The sequence below is a fragment of the Genypterus blacodes genome, unplaced genomic scaffold (assembly GCF_046128005.1).
Source record: "Genypterus blacodes isolate CSIRO-AG114 ecotype Tasmania unplaced genomic scaffold, CSIRO-AGI_Gbla_v1 ptg000028l_1, whole genome shotgun sequence".
NCBI lineage: Eukaryota > Metazoa > Chordata > Actinopteri > Ophidiiformes > Ophidiidae > Genypterus > Genypterus blacodes.
Window position 1 is genome coordinate 2,520,580 of NW_027466841.1, and position 16,842 is coordinate 2,537,421.

Sequence of the window (16,842 nt, forward strand, 5' to 3'; positions counted from 1 at the left end):
GGGGGTGGAGCCAAGAGTGAGCAGAGTAAAGGAGAGCAAAGATAGAAGAAAGACAAAGAAGTGAGACTGATAGAAAGATAAATGTATTTATTTTTGTTAACCTATAAAGTGAACCAAGAAAAGTTATTTCAGTAAAAACAAAACAGTCTAAGTTCTAGTCTAAGTGAGTACCTGAACTTGAACTGCAGCTCTCTCTGACAGTGTGCTGATTCCTGGAGTGGGTTAGATTAATGTACATTTTCTATCATTCCAGAACTGTCCTTTATCTCCTTATGAATCAGAATGTCATTCCCCTTCTCACACAATTGGTCTTGCACTTAACATGGTGGCACCTGATTTGCGCATTTTGCACAGATAGATAGAAGTTGTAGAGGTATAGGAAGGATGACAATGGAAACTGTGATTTGATGAAAATAAAACTTAAGATCAATCAGCTTTATTTTTGTCATAGCACAAACAGCAATGCACAAACAGTAGTAAAACATGTTCTTATTTTAAAGACCTTGAGATGAACTTTGACATCCTGGTTGTTCCTGTTGTGATGTTACAAATAAACACCTCATTCTCATTTCCATACTACCAATAACCATTGGTGGTCGATGCAATTAAAATTCCTGCAAACAATTTATTTCTGGAAGACTGCTGAACAACCTTTAATTACCTTGCTCTTTTTCCTCTGACCCAAGTCCCAAGGCAGTGAAGTATGTACATTTTTCTCATGCATGTACTGTAAGATTTTGTGTGTAGATGTTATTTAAATGTCTTTTTTTTCCTCTTTCTTTTCTGGACAGCCTGAGTAAATCTAAGATAAATTGCTCACAATTACATTATTTTGTGACATTATTTCCATTATTATCAGGCTGCCCTAATCAGTCTCTTAAGACATTCCAGTTGGTCCAGAATGCAGCTGCACGTGTGCTGACAATAACTAGGAAGGCTTGACCAGCCCTTACTTATTCTGCTATAGGCTGAGAGTGCTGGGGGACTTCCCATGATGCACTGAGCTCCTCTCTCTGTGCATATCCATGTCATTGCATTATGCATCCATTTCACCAACTTTATTTCTTCCCCAGTTTTCTGTGTCTCTTTTCTCACAGGTTGCTTCCATAGAGAGGAAGACCCTGTCCTGCTATTAGTATTCATATCATTAGTTATATTTACACTGTACCTTCCTTGTTGTTGCTGTGCCTCTGTGTGTGGATGTTGGACTTCTTTAAAGGCTCTGAATGTAAAGTGCCTTGAGATAACGTCTGTTGTAATTTGGTGCTATATAAATGAATTGAATTGAACATACTTCAGAAGTTCCACATTTTCCTCAGTACTGATATAAATGTGTATTTTGATGAAAGAAAGTGATGAATATGCAAAACACAACCATTTTTATTAGTTTTATTTAGGATTGTAGAAAGCACACATTGAATAAACCCAGACAATCCCCCATAAATAGTACCCTGGTGTATTTCTTTACATCTTAATCAAATCAATGTCTTTACCCTGGTAACCAATGCAAGAATATTAAGATCAGTAATAGCATATTTCAAATTTGCAGTAACAACAGACATATCAGTTCATAATTCATTAGTGTAATTCGTTTCTTAAAAGTTTGGGAACCAAAATTGTACTGCGTAGGGTAATAAATACATTGTGCATTTAAGAATCAAGAATGAAGTACAGAAGAATGCTCATTCACTGTAAAATGAAAGTCAGAATTGAAGTGACACTTCAGGAAACAGTTTCAGAGTGGAAATAAAGTCTTGTAGATATGAGATTTATTTAGTTGGTCTTGCCCGACACCATTACCCCAAACTCTTGAATGGAGATTTCTTTGTTTATGTACTGTTGAAGCTGGTAATTATTGATGTGCCCAAGGCGCAAGGCATCATCAATCAAGAATTTTTGCCCTGATTTTCTGTCATGAAGAACAGATGATTCTCCTTTGGGACCCTTGACTGTAATCTCCTCCCAGTCACATTCCTGGCTCTGCAAGTTTACAAACATGTTCCAGTCAATCAGCCCCAGCTTGTAGGCTTCCTCTGGCCGCATCTCTTTCCCTGTGTCTGGGTCAATGACAACTATAGACCTACGCAGATGACTCTCTCGCTGTTCCCTCTTAATTCTCACTGCTGCAAGATTCTTTTGGAGTTTTTCAATCTCCCCATCCTTCTGGCTGGTTATACTTCTGAGCTCTGCAAGTTCCCTCTGCAGCGAATCAAGCCTAAACTCCAGGTTCTTCCCATCCTCCCTTGGTGCTGACTCAGTAATGATCTGAGTCTCTTTGCTGGTAATGTCGATCTCAGACCGAAGCTTACGGATCTCATTCAGCAACCTCTGGTTTTCTTGCTGTAGACGAGTACTTTCATCACGGATGTAGTCCAGTTCCTTAGTGGACTTTGTGTTTGAGAACTCCATATCAGAGAGCCTGGAAGTAAGGGTGGTCAACTCCTGGTCAAGCTCTCGCCTTCTTCTTTTCTCTTCTTCAAGAGTCCTCCTCAGGTTCTCAATTTCAATCTCAGCCTCTGGGTCCCTCTCAACCTGGACTTTCTCAGTACGTACAACCCTTTCCTTCACGTCTATCTTCTCCAGGCTGAGCTGCTGCTGGATTAGGGCATTCAGCTCTTTCTCTAGCAGAGTGTGCTTGTGCTTCTCTTCATCCAGCTGTAGTCTGAGGATGGAATGTTCCTTTTCCTGTTGAGGATCTTGCTGCAAGACTACCTTCTGTTTGACAGTCACCTTCTCACGATTCTCTTTGTCCCGGATCTCCAGATCACTAAGTCTGACCCTAAGCCTCTGAATCTCCAGTTCAGCATCACGTCTTGCCCTGCGTTCACGCTCCAATTCTTCCAGCTGAAGATCCAGATCATTCTTCTGTTTCTGCAATTGGTAGAGTTCAGATTTCAGGCTCTCTTTCTGCCTCTGCTCATTGCTGATATTTTGGGTGAAGGTGCTACACTCTGATTTCAGGATAGGATCCTCTTCCATCTTGATCACTTCTTGCTGCACAATCTTTTGTCGGACCTGAGAAAGATCCATCTTCCTGAGTCTAATCTTGTCCTCCTGTTCTGACCGTTCCCCCTCAAGGTCGAGCCGTTTCTTCTGTTCATCAGCCAGTTTTCTCTTTAGAGTCTCAATCTCCTCCCTTGTTTTGGGATCCTCTCTGTATTGCAGCACTTCATTGACAACCTCTTTAGTCTGAACTTGGGGCTTGGTGTCCTTCCATCTTTGAATTTCATCACGAAGCTGACGGATCTCCATCTCAGACTTCTCAGTGTTGTGGGTTTTATCTACAATGTCATTGCGAAGTCTCTCCAATTCTCTTTCAGTTTGTGGATCTGTCTTGTATTTGATTACCTCTTTGATAATTTCTTTGATCTCCACTTTAGGACCTCTATTCCTAAGCGTGGTCAGTTCATCCTGAAGGGATCTAAGCTGGAGCTCTGAATCTTTACCTCGCCTCTGCTGCTCTACCAGCTCAAGACGGAGGTTGGCCACCTCATTTTCAGCTTTGGGGTCAGGGCGGACAATCTCCCGCACCTTCTCTTGAACAATAACCTTGGATTTCTCCTCCTCTAAGCTGGCAATTTTCCTCTGGAGGTCAGCCTTTTCTCGCTGGAAAGACCTGCGTTTGGTCTTCTCATCCTCATATTGCCTCCTAAGGTTTTCCACTTCCCTCTCAAAGGCTACATCTTTCTCCACTTTCAGCACCTCCTTGATGGAAATCTTCTCCTCAGCCATTGATTTCTCCTTCTCCAGCCTTCGAAGCTTCTCCTGAAGAAACAGCAGTTCATCCTCCAGCTGCTTTCTTCCTTCTGTTCCCTTCTGCCTTCTGTCAAGGAGCACCCGGTACTCATTTTCTAGCTGGGGGTCATTCTGGACTTTGATGACTTCCTCCTCAGTAATAATCTCCTGTTCCTTGTTCTTCTCCTCAGACAGAATAGTCACCTGCTTTTGTATGTCAATCAGCTCATTGTCTTTAATCAACTTCTGCCTTCGTAGCTCATCCAGGTCCTCTCGAAGCTTACGCATTTCCTCCTCCTGACCACGGTCCCTTTCTATACGCAAGACTTCTTTAACCGTGTATTGTTGTGCTCCTTCTTTGACCTCTGTCTCAAGGCCACGCACCTTTACCATCATTATATCAAGGTCATTCTCCAACACGCGCGTAGTGCGACGCTCCTCTGAGAGCTTCTGCTGGACCTTGTGGACTTCTTCATCGAGCTGGGGATCAGGAACTTTTTTGATCAACTCCTTCTTGACAATTGTATCCTGGGGTTTCTGTCCTTCGAGAACATAGATGTCAGTCTGGATAGTCTCAATTTCTTTCTCCAGCTGCTCTCTCCTCTGAATCTCATCCTCCAATTGCTTTTTGATTCTCCAAGGCTCTTCTCCAGGAGCAGCCTGAACTGACTGGACATTTGTAGACTGGATCATGGAGATCTCAGGTTGCTATGTCGGGAATGTATTATTATCATTATTATTATTATTATTATTATCATTATGATTATTATTATTATTATTATTATTATGGTGATGATGATGATGTAAGAAATATGTTTACCTGGTTGAGAAGGCCTTGGGCAAACTCAAGATTTTGAAGTTTCTGTTTGTTCAGTGCATTCACCTCAGTAAATTTAGCCTCAATAGCAGCTTCCTGAAAACAATTAAATAAAAAATGGACACATTAGATTTTAAGTTTACAATTCATCAATACCGTAAGAATTTCTTCTCTGTACCCACCCCAATTTAAACTAAATTGATGTTAAATAACCATGAGTGGCATAGTGTGTCATCTTATCAATAGAATAGAATCAAATGATCTGGCTGTATATCTCACCTCTGCCTTGACTCTTAATGAAGGTGACTCTAGTCTGCTCCTCTTGTATGTCTGAGGTACAAGTCCATCCTCAAGATCAAGGACAGATCTGAACCTCTCGGTCTCATTCTCGTAGTCCTACATAAACACAAACAATGAAGGAATGGATCGTATCCCTACCATCTTTCTGTATTTCAGCAAGTATACTGTGTAAACTTACCCTGGTAGCTTGTTGGTAAAGCTGGGCATTTTTGGAGACATTGTTCAAGTCAGACTCCTTCCTTGCAATATCAGACAGTAGATTCTGCAGATGAAACAGTAAATGTCAAGTCTTTCAATAAACTGAGAGATCAACTGAGTGGGCTTATCATTCAAATGTATTGATCGCTGGACTTTTAAAACTGATGTCATTTGAGCCTGGTCCCAGGCATTAACCATACCATATAACCAAATATACAGTGTATAAGCATTTGTGTGTGATTCTCACCCTCTGATTCTTCAGCTTGGTCTCAATCTGTCTCGTATCATCAGTTTCACGTGGCTCATAATTTGGGACACGAGACAGCCAGCTGTTCAGATTGTCATAATCATTGCTGTAATTGTTGTATGACATCTTGGCTCTTTGCAAGCTTTGAGACCTGCAACACAACAATAGGGTCAGGGTCAGATCATCATGTAGACCTTATGTGGAGTTATCTTTATGTATTAAGAGAAATTAACTGAAATTTTGAATAAAAGATTAAATACTACAATTCTTGAGATTCTAAATGCACGGCAAGTTCTTCTGCATGATTCCCTGACTGTACCTTTGCTTCAGACACCTTATGGTGGAAATATATTTACATATATACAACATGAATACTATACCAGTGGGTGATTTCTTTGCTCACCTGGTTTAATGCAACTAGATCAATCTTAATCTTCTTATCTACAATGTTTCCTTATCTTAATAACTGTAATTTGTTTGCATACCTGTCATTGTAACTGTATCAATATGAATGTCTCACCTCGTGTCAGTCTGCCTGTTGAGATTATTGAAGCGCCTGTTGATCTTTTGGACCTCAGCTTCCTGCCTCTCAATATCAGGGCAATGTTCCTGGAATTTGGTGGCCATGTTGTCACAGCTGGTTTTAGCTGTGCGCAGGTTCTGCTCTGTCTCAGAAATTGCTGACCTCTTGGTTCTCAGTTCTGATGCAATATCCTGCCAGAGTAAGAGGAAAAATTTTATAAAAACCTTGTAGACTACTTTGTTCCTCTGAAAAATATGAGGGAAATATGAATGAAGCACTACTTTCTAATTGGGTGGCTGATGGCAGTTAATAATCATATTGCAGTGAAACTAACCCTGATGACTAACCCATTTCTCACACATATTCACATTTATGTGTCTCACTTGTTCTATCAAATATCTATATTTCTTTGACTATCTGTAACCACTGACCCAAAGCCGTCAGCCTTACCCAATGTTTGTGTATTAGCCAGTTTATAAACTGCTAATAAAGAGAAAACAAATGAATGAATGAATTATTATTATAAAGTATTCAGAAGAATATCTTACTCCAAGCTCCCGCTGTGTTTTCTCCAGAGAAGATATGTCAGATGGAGCAACCTCCTCCCTGGCCAGCTTGTTTTCATAGGTGGACAGCATAGTCTTGACATTTTGAAGTGAATTCTCCAGGTTATTGGAATTCTTTAGCCTGAAACAAAATCAACATACGTTTTTGAAAAGAGTGCATTTTTGAATTTCACACTTGATTAGAAATTAACAATTTAACACTGAATTACATAATTTAAAAAAATAAGACAAATCAAATCCCGTACTTCTCCTGGGAACTCTGAAGAAGCTGCTCAACCTTCGTGTACTTCTTGTTGGCCTCATCCACTTTGCTGTGAAGCTGAGGGCTGCTGGCACATTTCAGGTTAGAGGCCAAGAAGCTGTTTGCCTCTTGCACTCTGGAGGACTTCTCTGGTTCAATTCTATTTACAGCAGTGACAATGTCCTGGTGGGAAAGGTTTGAGTTGGTGAGAAACAAAGCCTTTTCTTTCAGCTATCTGTGCTAAATGTGAGGGACTTGAATACACCACTCTTTGTGAGAGATGATTCAAGCTTAATGTAACAATGAGTCATAAATTGTTCATACCCTCATATCCTGCAGACGGTCAGCGCTGTCCTGCAGTGCCCTGTTTTGCTGCAGCGGTGGGCGCACTCGAGAGTAAATCTCCTTCTCTTGTTTGTCTAGGTCACTGATTACCTTATCCAGACCAGCCATTGATTGGCGGCATTGCTGCTCCTGCTTGTCTGCTGCGGTCACACACAGACACACAATCAATGAGCATTTGAATATTGAGCTGCCAAAACTACATTCATTAGGAGAGTCAATGGATGTCGGTAATATTAGACAAGCGGAATGTACAAGTGAGGGTTGAACTCTTTTGTATGTATAAAAGGAGAATGTTAATATCAAAATGAGAGGCTGGGATAATATGATGTACCTGTGCCAGTACCACTCTCCTTCTTCAGCTCGTTGAAGCGTGTCAGCAGCGTCGTCTTGCTGCCTGCCATCTTTTGCTTGATACCTTTTTGCTGATTAGCCAGGCTGCAAACACGACATCAGAAATTGTTAATGCTTGACTGGAAGGAAAGATTCGTACAGCAGGCAGGTCATCTGAAGTATGATATGCTGACGTGACCACAGCAGCCCATACTCACTTGTCAGAGATGGACACTGCCTCTTGGTCAGTGGGGGGGATCATGAAGCAGACGGCTGGTGCAGTGATTTTATGCCCAGCTGCGTCCTTCACGTCCCACTTGTTGTCATTGTTCCTAAGCAGAGAGTATCTCTCTCCACGCAAAATCTGTCCCTGTGCACGTCAAACAGAACATGTGTGATGAAATAAATGTTCTAGATTGCGTTCTAAATAATGGAATTAGAGTCAAGATACCATAAATCCAGCACATAAAGCTTCATATAACGCTCACACCACCTTTGGAATGGTGTCAACAATGTCTACACACATTTCCTTGTACTGCATTGTTTCCTTATTTCCAGCATTACTGGTTGATTATCATGGAACATTCTTCTGTGTTAAACCTATTTCAAACTTTTTCAATACCAAAAAGTAAAATTGTAAATGGTTAATTATATAAACTGTACTATTAGGATCATTTAAAAAATAAATGTATTTACCTCATCGGTGTCAAACTCGCACAGAGCCTCAACGGGCAGCGTGTTCTTGGTGGGCTCCCGGCGAAGCTGCAGAGGCAAAACCTGCAGGCTGCGCTTCTGAAGGGCTTTGACCCGTTCATCAAAGTGGTCCATGGCTTTAGATTGATCCTACCCCCCAAACACACACACACACACACCACAATTGTCACTCGTTTTACATTAACTCACTCATAGTCATTTTGAGATGCGTGGGTAACAAAATATACTCACATCAAGTTCCCTGATAAGACCCTCCATCTGGTACACATCTTTGAACTCTGGGTTGTACTTTTGGCCGACCTCTGTATCCAAGCGCTTCATCAGGTCCTGAGTGTCCCGTGCCTCTTTGTGGTACTGACACACACAAGTAAAAACTTATGAGCCAAAGTTCTATCAGTGTAAGTTGCTGTGGATGTGTATCTGCCCTGTGTGTGTCTTACCTTGTGGTACTCATTCATGTGTTTGAGGTGGTTTTCCTCACAGATGAGCAGATTGAGGTACTCCTTCCAGTCGGCATGCACCGCCTCCATATGAGCCTGAACGAAACGACAACACAGTGAGTGTTTCATCAGTAAGCATTCATTTACAGCAACTCAGCAGCAAAAACTCTAAAAGCTATTTTATTTCTTCATTTAATTGATCTTATTTCTTTAAATAACACTATGAGAAAAACTGTATTTTCCATTTGTTATAGTAATGCCGAATGCAGTTAAACACAAATGAAAGTTTAACATTCATTTGAATCTCTGTACCTCAATCACATTCTTCCCTGGATGCTCAGCTGCGATCAGCTTCTCTCCATCATCATTCAGCTTGGTGATGGTGGACTCCTTAGACTCCAGACATTTACTGATGAAGTTCTGTCAGGGCAAAATAGATGTGCAGGGATGAATTTAAAAAACAAATTCAAATTGAAACCTTTCGTCAGATGTCCTGTCCCTCCTTCCTCTTACCTCATACTGCCTCTGGCGGGCTGGGTAGTCCAGGTTGGTGTCGCTCCAGTCATAATTGATCCTCTCCTCAGCCTGCTGGTCCATCCAGTACAGCTCATTGGTGCAGCGCTGCATGTAGTCACGCAAACTCAGCAGATTGCGCTGACGAGCACTGGAGCTGGCCTAACCAAGGGAACGAAAACCAGAACAAACATGGTGAACCCTTAAGTTATAAGTATGAAAGCATTAGAAAGATTATTGTGTTGTGTTTTTCATCATCATTATACACACACAAAAGTAAAAATATGTTTTCATACAGTGTTCCCATACATGTGTCTACGTCTATGCACAAACTCACATAACGATACAGTACAGAAAACGTTTGAAACTCCTTAACATCAAGTGAGTAACAACTGAGAGGACAAACATGCACTTCAGTGTTTGTGTCAAACTTATACTAATCACACCCCTCAGGCTATGACACAGCCACGTGATAAGAAATAAAACACATCACCAGTCTACAGTAAGTTGATTAGAATTACACACATAAGGTTTCTTACCAGGAGTTTGTTGTACTTCAGCTGAAGGTTCCTAACATATTCCTGCAGAAAGAGAGAAAACTGGTAGTGAGAAAAGGACAAACGGGATGATAAAGCTAATGTTTTTCAAAGTGAGAGGCATGTTTGCAGTGTGCAAACATGTACAAACATCAGGTCACAACAGGCTTGCGTCATTTTCTCAATATGAAAAATGTACACAAAGAATGTTATAACAGCAAAAGTGTCAGCTGCGTAGAAATGTGACACCCTAGCAAATATCACCTGCTTTTCCTCTATTATCACAAGTTTCAAGTTTTTACTGCATGTTATCTTACTGAAATAAATGTTTTTGCCATAAAGAATCATCAATAATTTTTGCTTTAATTAGTAATCATCATCATAATCCTGCATATACAATAAAGCTGCAGAAATCTTGGATACACTGGCAAATAATACTGTTTTTGGGTTGTTGTTTATACCTTGTCGCCACAGTCAGTGATGTGAGGAGCCAGGGCCTCCACCTCACTGTGGAAGATGTTGTGCTCCTCTACCTCGTTCTCTACTGTGGGCAGGTCTTGGCCAAAGCCCTTGTTGTTCAGGTTGTCCTAAGCAGGGAGAAAACACAATAACGTTGGATAAGCTGAAAGTGAATGAGTTTGTGTCTGTGTTTGTGTGTTCATGGCAGTAATCAGGACTTGCTTTACTGTCACTCATTCTGCTAAGAGGACCAAGGAGAAACTGTTGTTCAGGGTTATTTTGCTCCTGAAATGGAGGAAGCAGTGGAAAGATTAAAGATAGTATGTGTCTTTCATCTGCCGACAGTGCGCAAGACCAAGCCCATTGCTTCGTGCCAACCGCTTGGGCGTCCAGATGCACCAGATGCCGCTGGTAGCCCACAGAGCAACAAAGTAAAAATTATAAATAGAAGCAAAGTTGGTTATTTATTTTGCAATTTCTTGAAGCATTGCCTCAGGTAGTTTCCAGACTAAGTCTAGTACTCAAATTGGCCTGCCTGAGAATGCGCACACAGAATCCTCAGGCCTCTAAACCAGCTCTACAACTGGGAGCCAGTGGAGGAAGGAACAATACAAGGATGTGATGTGTTCCTATTACATTGCCAAGGATCTCAACATGGGTGATCAAGGGCATATGAGGGTCTCTGGTGCCTTCAAGGAAACATTACCTCAACAGCAAGTAGAAGTGATTTGGTGTGGGATTTGGGAGGATGGTGTCACCCACAATGCCAAAGCAACATGGATCCAATAGGAGGAAGAAACAGACTGGCACATACCATCTGGTGTATGAAGTGACTTCACAGTACGAGAGGTCGAACAAGTCATCAACAGCTGGCTACCTGCCAACCTTATATAAAGTTACATAAAGAATGGCATCCTTCCAAAGGCTGCAGAAAGGCATACAGGGGCTGCAAAGACCTGCTGCTCCTCAGCAAGATAAGTGACACATTGTGTGAAGCTGAAGAGGAATGCTTTAGACAGAATACAAGAAGGGATCCGACAGCGTTCCCCATTCCTGGAACCTTGAAGGACTGAAAATCTATGTTGTGCCCAACTATAACTTGAAAGAATGCAGGACTGAAATGTTTCTCTTTGACCAAAAAGAATATGTCAAAACCAACTCCATTGTCTTCAGAGCATTAAGCTCCAGATTGTTTTGCCTGCACCGGTTCACCAGACGGTCTCCCACCTGTAGGCGGACTCATCCCCACCAGAGATGAGTCCAATGAGGCCGGTGTGCACATGATGGCTGAGGGTGTCATGGGGATACTGTCAGGACTGACCCCTTATCCATCAAATCGACAGTAGCCTGTTAGCAACTAACAAACTGTCAGATATTGTGGCACTGATATGTGTTGGTATACATTGTAGGTGTGGCTCTTACCAGTTTCTCATCCATCATGTTGCCCCAGTTGATGCTAGGCAGGCCCTCAGTGCGGATCAGATGGTAGATGCGGTCATGGTCCTCTCTCAGCTTCATCACTCTCTCACGCAGCTGCTTCATACTGGTGATGATCCACAGCAGGTGATAAGTCAAAATGAGAAAAACTTGCAGCAACAATGACATAACCCTGATACAGCCTGGACAGGAAGAAATTCTGTGATAATTGACTGACTCACTCCTGCTCTATCATCTCAGCCTGTGGATGCTGGAGGCGTTTGGCATTGTGAGCATCTTCGTCCAGGCCGATGAGCTGCTCCAGGGAGTTGAGGATTCTCTTGTTGGTGTCATCTTGGTACAGCGGCTGCTTCCCCTCATTGATCTTACTTACATCCTGCAGTAAAAATGTGCAACAAAGTCAATCGAATAGCAATCTCAAACACAAAAACACCACAATGGCCTTCAATTCTTTTCTGCGATTGCAGGTAAGACTGTACAAGATTCTTTGGCAAATGCTAAAATGGCAGTGAGACTATTTTTAAGTGGGCTTCTTGGTTGTAATTGGTGAGTCTTGCTGATGCGTTTTCGACCATCTCTTCCCCATCGGCACCAGTTTCCCTCAAACAAAACTCTGAATTCAGATGGATGTTGTGGTGAGTGGATTCAGTAGTAACTTGAACTATACTCAAACGTAAATGTAGTAAATTAACAGACTCAAGGATCAATTAAGTAAACTTTAACATAGAGAACAACTCATTCTATAAACCACTTAATGTTTTGCTGATTACTACTCTGAGGTGTATTAGTTATTCTTGTATTACCTATCAGCATTGGCAACGACCATTTTCAGCAGCAGTTCAATAAAGTACTGGTATTGGTTATTAGGGTGGTGCTGTGTTGAATAATGCGTTTGTACCTTGTTGAGGTTCTGTTCAACATCATAGATGTTCTTCTCCACTTTATCAGCATTCTTCTGCAGCTTCTCGATCAGAGCACTTAGTTCTGTAGATGGAGCACTGGGGGGAACAGATAAAGAAAATGTTAACAACCTTGATGGTACTTTGTCACTTGCCATACCATAGATACCAAGATAGTATATATGCTCTTAGAAGTTGAACGAACCAATAGGTAAGGATCACATTATTCAGTGATTTAAAGGTCTCTGCAAACAACCTCAGTCACAAGAGAGGAGTCATCACCCTCATATTGGTGCCCTCATATAGGTTAAACAGATCCACCGACACAATCTAAGATAGCAAAGTGGCTCACAGAGAAATCTATGGGATCTGACATAAGGAGGGAAATTGACATGAAATCCTCTATGTGTGTGATTCATGGATTTGTGTGAGTCTGCAGTTCATTTACAACACAGAATTACTTTCAGACTGGAATGAACCTTAACAGAATTTAGTAAACAGTCAGCTTATTGCATATTTGTTTTAGAGAAACGATCCTAATAACTGCAAAAACAACATTCAGGCAAAACTTTGGCGGTGCTGAAATTATTTGCACTTGCATAACTGTATATACAGGATGACATTCAGGGGATTGTATCTCTAACTGGACTTTAGATATGAAGGGGCCATACTGTAAACACACTGGGGCTGAACTGATAGCACCTATGCAAGTGTCAGGTTTGTATTTTGGTTTGGAAACAGATATCTTGAGACTGCACCTAAATGCATTGCATTGGGACTGAGTACTATCTCTTTTGTAATACACTGTAAGCAAGCATTAGGAAAAGATTTTACTAATATGTATGTCTGCTGTATATGTGTTTGTTTAACTCAATCAAATATTCATGAACAAGACCATAGGATAAAGCCACAGAGCTGCTGTCTTTATTGACACAGACAACCTTCATATTCTTATAAGGCTACAAATGTAAAAACTGACTTGACGAAATGCCCTGGGGTCACTGGGGGTCAAGTACTCGGCCTGTTAGATCATAAGTGTGGTAACCTGCTAAATATTTTTGATACGTCTTGAATGGCTTACAAGTTGAATTTCTAGCCTCAAAATGTCTGACCATTGACCCCTGACACTGAACCACACATCCATGTCATGTTCAGTGGGTACACATCCACTGCACCAAACTATCAATGTAGTCTATTAGTACACACATAAAAATCCATTTTATAGCTGTGTAATAATTTTATGGTAATGAATTCATGTTTCTGCTCAACTTTTCGTTTCCTCAGGGATCAGAATTTGATACCATAGAGACTCTGGGCTCCAGTTTATCCAGAGATTCACAATACACACCAAATTGACAATAGCTCCGACAGACTGAGAAAAAATAAAAGCACATTGTTCTTGCTTTCTTGCAATTTGAAGCAGACCGCCACAATACAAACTATAAAACTCAGAATGATGTCTACAGCGAACTATCATTCCTTAAAGTTAAGGGAACTGGCTTAACAGGTTCTTGTCTCACACTGGGCACACCTAGTCTGATGACTTTCTACAAACACCAATCTAATGTCTTAGTGTGGAGCAATGGAGCCCATGATTACTTGCCATCTACCAATATCTCCAAATGTACTGTTTCCTATTATAAGTGAATGACACTCTTGTGAACCAATAAATTATAAGGGAGTGGCTCTAGTAAACTGAGTTCCTGAGATTCTACATCTGTTTCCTATTTATATGTTTTTCGAATGTGGGTGTGTGTGTATGTTTTTCGATGAGAGATAGTGTGCATGTCTCTCTCATCATATCTGTCTGTCTGGCACAAACACACTCTCCCACACCTGCTCATTAACTCTTCTTAAACTGCGTAAAGCTTCCCATTAGTAAACTGGACACTTTCCTTTTTATTTCAAAGCCATTGTTGGTTTGATTTGAAACAAGTTCAGAACAAGTTTTAACTGGCAACCTATAACAGCTTTGCAGAAGCAGATGCGAAGTGTGTCTGTGCACATTCCACTGAAAATCATTCTCAGGGGATTTTCTGGTCTTTAAAATGCAAACACATGGTGGCAAACATGTACAGCTCTCTAGGATTGTCTGACTGATCTGTCAGGTGGGGGTTTGAAGTGTAGACCCCTTTAACAGGGCAAACACATTACTGTGTGGGGCAGAGTTAGGCATCAATCCACAGACCCTGGTCCCTAATCCAGCCATCCTTGAATTCAGCTCATCAGGACATTCTTCTTCAACTTGAAGCTGTCATAAGCCAAACAAAGACTGACAGTTCACCAGCAACGGTTAATCCTACTGTGAATGCACTTATGCAATCCAACAAAGTGATGTAATGCTCCTTTTGTGAAGTTTAAATTTGCACGTTATATGTTGTATTTGTTGACACAGTGTCAGATTGAAGAAGCTCCACTTAATCCTGATGTACTGGTTATTATCATTGCAACAACTATTTTTAATATTTTGACAACCACTGTTACAAACATGTCACCTCCTGCCAATAAGCAAACGTTTATAATATCATCATTGCAACATCATCATTGTCAAATAAAATGTGTAATTGACAGAATTCATCATCAAAGCCTTTAAGCAGTTCTGCAAAAAGTGAATGTTTGCTGGCACTGATGAACACTCCACACGCACACACGTACACACACACCCTGTGGGCCGACTAACAGTGACAGAGGAGGAGGGAGTGGTGGTGTGAGCAAGGTCACAAATAATTCCTTACACATTGTCTTTAACCTATCAAACCAGTTACAATGGCTTAACCAGAGAGACACGCCCTCCTCATGATTTAAAGCACGAAGTATGCAGTCTAATTTACAGTGCAGTTTTCTTTCAAACACATTAAATCGCACAAATCTTCATTTTACTGAGTTCGGACCCAGTCTGGTTCCTACTTAATGTTCGTTTTGCATAAAGAAAGTCGATACGCCATGTTCTCTTGTTGCACGGGGAACAAATAGGTCATTTTATAACTCAGGGAAGCGCCGCGTATTGGTTGATTCAATGCGAATAAAATAGTTAAATAGCAACAAATCGTGTTTTTAACCCACCAGAACAGCGCGGTGGATTTACGAGGAAGAGTAGACGAACACTATAAACGTTGAGACGTATTGTGGTGAAACCCTACTTAATTAACATTACCACTGAAATGAAAAGGGAATAATAAGACTCTGTCATTTTGTTTCCATGACACATGTAATACAAATCGATAGCATTTAAAATATTTGTTCAAGCCAGCGGTACAATAATATGTTATCTGAACAATTGACTCCATTGATTCTACAACACCCCAAACTAAGTAGCACATTATGTTATCTGAGCTTTCCCCAAAACAAACATAAAACACAACACAGTTTCTGCAAGACCCCGAACTAAGAGATCTGCGTAATACAATCGCACAATACTTACGTTGTCTTTGGTTGTGTAATGGCCACGCTTGTTTTGCTCTTTTTCTTGAACATTTTGACAGGATGTTGTTAACGATCACCTGTAAGGATTTCCCAACAAAACAGTCCAGCGGGACAAGCGAGGCTCCGTGTGTGTGTGTGTGTGAATGTGTCTTCCGAGTGTTTTCCTTCGCTTGTGTGAGATATGTCTACATATAAATGTCTCCACCCACAACAACACTGTACAAGCAGCGCTGCACCTTTCAGTGGGACTTAAACGTGTTGCTGATTATTCTTCCTTCATCTACCTGTCAGATAGCACCGAGTGGGCGGGGCCACACGTTTAATTCCCGCCCCCAGACCTGCAGGCCCAGTTGTATAATGCAAACATACAGTGTAATGCAGTTTTCCTGACATATGTCATATGTCATGTAGCAGCATTTGTATTTTTGTATTTATTAATGCAAAAATTAATGAATACAAAAAAGCTTTGTGATGTTGTTTTAAACTCTCAAAGTTAGCCTGCTGCTTTATGACAACCAATGCTCAAGTGTTGATGTCATACACAGAAAACAAGAGCAAAATTATGCTTGCAATGATGACTAATAATGATTGTATAGTTAATATACTGTAGGTACAGGTGGATGAATATGGAGTACTGTAATCGTGCAACGGTGCAATGATCATTGAAAGAGCATGGCATTATGTATGACGCACATCAGCAGGGGGGGGGGCGTGCTGTTCAGACTACACCAGCTGAACCAGTCAGACTTGACTGTGTGTGTTTGTGTGCATGTCTCAGTGTCTTGGTTAGTATAGGTGTGTGACAACTGATACTACTTTTCTCTGCAGGATTCCCCACTTGACCGACGCTCAAAAAAACATGAGCAGACCACACTAAACTAAAGCATGCTTCCTCCTAGAGAAACAGACCTGTGGGATGAGTGAACACTACCTGCTCTCTCTTCTTCTAATTTTCAGATTTCAGAACCATTAAGTTGTTGGTGAACTGATTCCTTCAACAAAAGGGTCATTTTTGTGTTTTTCCACATCCAGGCCAGGAGCCCTGCACTGCACTGTGCGGAATGCATTATCAAGTGGAAGAAAGAGCAGGAAAAGCTGGCCAGTTTCAAACAATACTGA

General features: G+C 41.2%; 1 protein-coding gene across 1 annotated transcript; it reads right to left on the reverse strand.

The window, feature by feature from the left end:
• Positions 1 to 1,375: 1,375 nt before the first annotated feature.
• Positions 1,376 to 15,970, reverse strand: ppl (periplakin). Its single transcript, XM_076144070.1, has 22 exons — positions 15,722 to 15,970; positions 12,300 to 12,399; positions 11,623 to 11,777; positions 11,387 to 11,507; positions 9,967 to 10,092; positions 9,509 to 9,550; positions 8,970 to 9,131; positions 8,769 to 8,876; positions 8,457 to 8,552; positions 8,248 to 8,370; positions 7,999 to 8,145; positions 7,521 to 7,672; positions 7,304 to 7,407; positions 6,952 to 7,112; positions 6,632 to 6,810; positions 6,369 to 6,507; positions 5,818 to 6,011; positions 5,298 to 5,448; positions 5,031 to 5,114; positions 4,832 to 4,948; positions 4,556 to 4,648; positions 1,376 to 4,443 (listed from the first exon to the last, which is right to left on the reverse strand). Exons 1-22 carry the CDS (start codon positions 15,772 to 15,774, stop codon positions 1,774 to 1,776), a joined length of 5,277 nt encoding a protein of 1,758 aa, XP_076000185.1. The 5' UTR covers positions 15,775 to 15,970; the 3' UTR covers positions 1,376 to 1,773.
• Between the last annotated feature and the right edge of the window lie 872 nt (positions 15,971 to 16,842).

Coding starts and splice junctions, on each gene's coding strand:
- ppl (XM_076144070.1), bottom strand. CDS start 15,774: ATGTTCAAGAAAAAGAGCAAAACAAGCGTGGCCATTACACAACCAAAG. Junction 11,778..12,299: donor TTGAACAGAACCTCAACAAG/GTACAAACGCAT, acceptor TTTTTACTGCAG/GATGTAAGTAAGATCAATGA. Junction 4,444..4,555: donor CCCAAGGCCTTCTCAACCAG/GTAAACATATTT, acceptor TTCCCGACATAG/CAACCTGAGATCTCCATGAT.